The sequence below is a fragment of the Garra rufa genome, chromosome 16 (genome assembly GCF_049309525.1).
Source record: "Garra rufa chromosome 16, GarRuf1.0, whole genome shotgun sequence".
NCBI lineage: Eukaryota > Metazoa > Chordata > Actinopteri > Cypriniformes > Cyprinidae > Garra > Garra rufa.
The window spans coordinates 23,472,023-23,478,458 of NC_133376.1; the positions used below are offsets into that span (position 1 = coordinate 23,472,023).

The following is a 6,436-nucleotide window of genomic DNA, read 5'->3' on the forward strand; positions in this document are numbered from 1 at the left end:
ATTTTGGAAGCTCAAACTCGGGGGCACCATAGAAGTCCACTATATGGAGAGAAATCCTGAAATGTTTTCCTCAAAAAACAATTTCTTTACGACTGAAGAAAGAAAGACATGAACATCTTGGATAACAAGACATTATCTGTACATTTTTGTTCTGAAAGTGAACTACACCTTTAATATTTTTTGTTGAGACTGTGATGCATTTTTTCAGGATTGTTTAAAGAATAGAAAGTTCAAACAAACAGCATTTCTTTAAAATGTATATCTTTCGTAACATTATTGAACTGACCCCAAACTTTTAACAATAGTATATATTTTCCACAAATACAGCATTATGTATGCGTTAGCAAATAAACCTACAGTTCCTGTTTGAGTCTGCGCAGTTTAGCTTTGCTGTCTGTCAGCTGCACAGCCAGTCCTTCAGGAGGTCCATCTCCAAACCCATTTGATGTGGTTATATGGGTTGAAGATGATTCCTGTTCCTGACAAAGCTCTGCTATCCTCTGAAAATCGAACAGAGACATCCAAAGCTAAAGAACAGCCTTTCTGAACACAACTGAGAATTAATCATATCCAGCCTTGCAGCTGAAAATGTCAGACCGCCAAAACAAATTCTTCTCTCACCTCCAAGTGTGTGTCTCTTTGGGCTAACAGGTTCTGGATTTGTTTGGCCATGGAGCAGAGGAGAGTCTGCAGCTCGGCTCCATTTAAACCACACATGTCTCCAAACTCCAGAGGAAGCACTGCGTTTGGGTCCTGGGTCACCTGGGGCAAGGTGGATCACAGGATTATTGACACACATCACACAAACGTGCTTTAGTTGGAAATTATGTTTGGGATATGTTAAAAATGCACTGACCTCCTGTATGCAAAGTGCAAGCTCTGCTTGTGTATCAATGTCCAAGCACTGAATCTGCTGAATGAATGTTTCTTTCCTTTCACACTGGTGACAATGAGTCATAAGAACAGGGAGAAATGAATCACACACTGTACACATCGATATGTTTACATTAGTACCATTACACTCTAATCAATTTACAGTGCTGAAACTGTGCATTAAAGATATTAAAAGTGTTTACAGTCAGTGTTAAGTTACCTGTACCGCACAGCCTAGCAATAACAGTAGCAGTCGTCTGAGCTCTGCAACAGCGCCCTCTATTGACAACCAACATAACACCAACGCGGTATAATTGCTAAAAAACGAGCACTTCTTGATCATTTCTGTTTGTTTAATAATAATTAGAGTGAAAAACCGCACCTGTCAGGGGATCTCGACCTAAAACAGCAACATTTGGTAGCGGCATCAGCACCAGCTGCTGTAGATTCTCCTGAAAGAGCAACACACATGAAAGAAATGACAAGCGTTTAAACCTCACTGGTGCTCTGCTGTCATCCCAGACAATGTACAAGTAAGAGGTTTAAGTATGAAACGCATTAGAGAACACATGAAAGTTATTCATGTGCAGTCATGGCCAAAAGAAAACAAGCATGATTGTGGAAAATGGGCTTATTAATCTGCAGTAGCTGACATCTCATTCAGTATGACTAATGAGCCTGTTATTACACTGCTAATTTTCTAATGCTTTTAAAAATGACTTACTCTTACAAAAAGTACTGTGGGAGTACCATAGTACAGTGATGTACAGGAAGGTATTATTTTTTCATATACAGTGGTATTTACACAATTCTAGAAAGTACCAACCATGGTATTTTGTAAATGTACATTAACAGCCAAAAGTTTTTGAACAGTAAGATTTTTAATGTTTTTAAACACGTCTCTTCTGCTCACAAAGCCTGCATTTATTTGATTCAAAGTACAGCTAAAACAGTAACATTTTAAAATATTTTTACTATTTAAAATAACTATTTTCCATTTGAATTTATCTTGAAATGTAATTTATTATTTATTTTAGCATTACTCCTGTCTTCAGTCACACAATCCTTCAGAAATCATTGTAATATGCTGATTTGTTGTTCAAGAAACATTATTATTATCAATATTTAAAACAGTTGAGTAAATTTTTTAATAGAAAGATCTAAATATCAGCATTTATCTGAAATAAAAAGCTTTTATAACATTATACAATATACTATTCAAAAGCTTAGAGTCAGTATGTTTTTTTGTTTTTGTTTTTTACAAAAGATTTCTGAACTTTTTATTCATTAAAGAAACCTGAAAAAAATCTGCTCAGCTGTTTTCAACATAATAATAATAATAATAATAATAATAATAAATGTTTTTTGAGCAGCAAATCAGAATTTTAGAATGATTTCTGATGGATCATGGGACTGAACTAATGATGCTAAAATTTTAGCTTTGAAATCACAGGAATAAATTACATTTTAAAATAAATTCAAATAGAAAACTGTTATTTTAAATAGCGTAAATATTTAAGTTTTTACTGTTTTTGCTGTACTTTTGATCAAATAAATGCAGGTTTGGTGAGCAGAAGAGACTTCTTTAAAAAACACTACAAACCTTACTGTTCAAAATCAAGAAAGTGTATGTAGAAGTTTGAAGTTTGCACTGTAAAAAGTTACATTCTTTGTAAAAAAAAAAAGTTAAGTTAAATCTGAATAAAAATCTGTAATTTCCATCTTAATTTTCATTACAGTTTTAGTAATTTTAGTACTTAACCTATCATTTCTTATTTTGTTTTCAAGTTTAAGCTGGGGAGGTACCTTTTCAAAAGATACAAATATGTACACTTTAGGTATTAATATGTAACTTTAACTTATACGTACTTATATTAATTCTTTAGGGGTAAATAAGATACAAAAGTGTATCTTTTGAGTGACAGTTTGTTTATCTTTTTTTCTGAGAGTATAATACTTACATTTTATTTCAACTTTATTTTAATTAATGAAATGTTTTAATAGTTTTAGTTTTAGATAAACAAAATACTGCTGTTTTTAAGAAACAACACTGGTTACTTTATATAAGATTTCTCTTATACTTTCACAGAAATGTATGCGTCACATGCCTGTATTTAGTGTAATTATTAATCAGTTTCCTCAAATATAAACTGACTACTGTGCAGTCAGCAAGCACGCTTTGTGTTTATTTTAAAAGAACTAATGTGAAAAATCCAGATAATGCAGGTCAATACAAGATCAAGCAGGTTAGAGTTTTTGCTACTGTTTTCTAATGACTATAAGCTTTAAGCTAATTTTCATTTTAAAATGTCCGGTACATGCTTTGTGTGAAAATAACAGTGCAAAGAAAAAAAAACATGTCCACAGATAGGACATTTGAAACAAGAAGTGAAACCACAGAAACCTAAAAAAACAAACATGGCTAACGTGTTTCACAGCTACAACTACAAGGCCAGTACACACTGTTCAGTGAGTTAGTGGATTGTCCATTCATACACTATTAACCTGGGCACATATTCACAAAACATTTTATCTTACCACTAAGAGTTCTTCTAAGAGTTTTCTCTTAAAACCTATTCACAAAGCTGCTGAGACAAACTTTTACTAAGGAATAGAGAGAAGTCTTAAGCTAAGAGTAAGGGCAGAGTTGACCTCGTTGCTATGGATGATGTCAGCATGCTAACTAACTATGCACACTGCGATTGGCTGATAAGAGAGGGGTCTCTATAAGAGATTTATTCATAAAAATATTGTAGAGGATGAAATTATGTTGCCATATTCAAATAAAGGTTTACAAATAAAGATGTCACCACTAATGTCAATCAGTGTCACTAATTAAACAAGCATATGTTCAGCTAATTGTCAGCCTCTTACATGTGTGCTTCTCGTAAACAATTAGCAGATAATGCATATGCATATAAACAACATTTTAATTGACGGACTAGAATAATCATGGCTGATAGTAAGACATGCATACATAAAACCTAACTGGACTCAAAAACAGCTTCTTACCCAACCTGTTAATGAAAACAAGGATATAATCAAAGGGAAATTTGGAGTATGGATAACCTCCAAAACCAAAAAAGATGCGTGGGAAAACATATGCGTGCCAATAAATGCAACATGTTCCTAAAATTCCGAGGCAGATTGCCAGCAACAGCCATTTTAGCCCTACTTAAAAAAAATGGGAACCATCACAAAAAATGTTAACGTTTTTACTGGTTAAAATAGAAATTGTAATGGTTTTAATGATAAATGTAATGGTGCCTGTTAATCTCCACTGATAATTGGTCACCTTCTATTGGTGGCTTGTTAAAACCACTAAATCCTAATGGAATATGTCCCAAAAATCAGTACAGGAAACCTTTAATTAATGATTTTAATGGTTAAAAGTTGATGGTTTGTATTATTTGTAAAGGTATTTGTAGTGGAAACAATTAGAATGTCTGTCATGATTGTTTTTTTTTTCAGCAGAGAAGATAGACCTAGTTTGTGATTTGGTCTTAGTGACTTAGTGGAGTCCTCTTCACTACTCCTAACGTTTTACAGATTTAGGAGCTAGTTTTAGCGCTAAAATGCTTTGTGAAATACTCTTAGAGCAAAATTTTAGGAGTCTTAAATTTAGGATTGACACGCCGATTATTTTTAAGATTGGCAAGTTATGAGCTACTTTTAGCCTTAAGATGTTTTGTGAATACGGGCCCTGATTTTTACCACCAGTTATTTTCGTCAGAGAATCAAGCTATATTATGCACAGTTGAGGTCAAAAGTTACATACACCTTGCAGAATCTGCAAAATGTTATTATTTTATCTTGTGGACTATATGTAAACATCTTTTATGTGAAATATCTTCATTCAGGTCTGTACTAAATAAAAAATAACATGCATTATGTATGTTCCCTCTTATTTTGGTCAAATAATTAACATTTTGCAGATTCTGCAAGGTGTATGTAAACTTTTTACTTCAACCGTATATGTTTTAACATAGTGATTTGACTGATGCTTTAATTCAGTACCTGATAGTATGATCTCAAGTGTCGATTGAGGATAGAAAAGTTCTGCACCCTGCGAATCTTGTCATCACCCACATTGTGGTAGATTTGTTCTACCTTTGGATTGGGATCACTGATTAAAGAAACCAAACAAACAACAAAAATGTGGCCATTAGCTGAGTCACTGTTGAACTATCATCAGTGAATCGTCAGTCAGCTTCTATATAAGCTACATTATTCAAAACGAAATAGATGGTTTTTAAATGAACTTTTTAGACTATAACTTTTCAAGTCTGTCTTACATGATCCTCATGACCTCATTGAGGTAGACTCCATTGGTAAGCTTCAGGTACCGCCTCACGGCATTCTGGGAGTTGGAGTTTACCTCCATGTATTCCTGAGAGAGTGATCCATCCTCCTCCTCATCAACAATACCCTCAAATAGATGCACCTGACAGACAATGAAAACAGTGCCATGCTCACATCAAAATGTCTACAAAGAAAAAAACTGAGATCTGAATATACCAGTTCTTTGTTTTCTGTTATGAATGCTTTATTATTCCTGTGTACTATCAACATGAAGTTTACTAAACCTATTGGGCGGCTGTCCAGATCAAACTGAGGGTTTCATTCTGACTCTGAATTCTCAAGAAATGATTGATGTATTTTAAGATATCCCTCGCTGTTTAAAATAGATCTGTTTTAAATCATGGTAGCTGTTTTTAGCTAGTCCAAGTTGGTCATTAGCTGCAAAAACAGGTACCAAACCAGCTAACATGTTTCAAAACAAAGTTTTCAGGAGAGAACAGCATAAATGTTGACCATTTGTTTATTCGTTAATGTTCAGATTTAACTGTAAGCAACATGAATTGATCAACAATGATTTCTGAACATTATTTATAGTTTCAGAACACTTCTGAACTCTTTTGAAAAGTTTACAAAACTTTCTATCGAACAAAATGAAGATTATCAAAGAACTTTAACTGTTATGCTTACCACCTACCCATGTAACAAGTGCACTTCCCATAAATTCTTCTAACATTTCCGTAACGTCTACGTCCATCTTCATGTACTGTACCTGACCAGCTTTATTCCTTAAAACACAACGGATTATTTAAATAATAGACGAAGACACTCATGGTTACCGTAATTCTCTTGACAATAAGCTGTCAAGATCAAACTTTTTAACTGTTAACATCTTTGCTTTCTGTGCCTTTCCCTTCCCTCATTCGTCACACTTCGAAACCACACCGGAATCTAGAGTTGCATTGCATTAGTTTTGTTCCCCTCTGCGCGTCCTCATGTCAGCATGACGCCCGTGACGCGCGCGTTTCCACATTGAACAGAACGAGACCGCAACATAGGGCTGTGTTTCAAAACCTCACAGGCTTCCTATCTAGAATGCATTTTGTGTTACATTTTGAGTTGCACGTCCACAAACTCGTCTCTGATGTCCAAACTGCTGTCTAGGCAGGCAAATTACTATTGAGACACAACATTTATGTGTGGGCAACACAGGAAAATGAAATCTATTCATGTCAATGAAAGTCATCGACAATGTACCAAAATA

General features: G+C 34.3%; 1 protein-coding gene across 1 annotated transcript in view; it reads right to left on the reverse strand.

Annotated features, from left to right (window-relative positions):
* The window catches only part of ccdc88b (coiled-coil domain containing 88B), a 28,159-nt gene extending 22,026 nt beyond the window's left edge, over positions 1 to 6,133 (reverse strand). The window contains exons 1-8 of the mRNA XM_073821014.1: positions 5,870 to 6,133; positions 5,169 to 5,317; positions 4,891 to 4,999; positions 1,256 to 1,325; positions 1,094 to 1,152; positions 857 to 940; positions 622 to 762; positions 358 to 500 (exon numbers count right to left, since the gene is read on the reverse strand). Coding sequence (XP_073677115.1) covers positions 358 to 500; positions 622 to 762; positions 857 to 940; positions 1,094 to 1,152; positions 1,256 to 1,325; positions 4,891 to 4,999; positions 5,169 to 5,317; positions 5,870 to 5,935 — 821 coding nt within the window. The 5' untranslated portion in view covers positions 5,936 to 6,133. The remainder of the gene's footprint in view (positions 1 to 357; positions 501 to 621; positions 763 to 856; positions 941 to 1,093; positions 1,153 to 1,255; positions 1,326 to 4,890; positions 5,000 to 5,168; positions 5,318 to 5,869) is intronic.
* Positions 6,134 to 6,436: the final 303 nt, after the last annotated feature.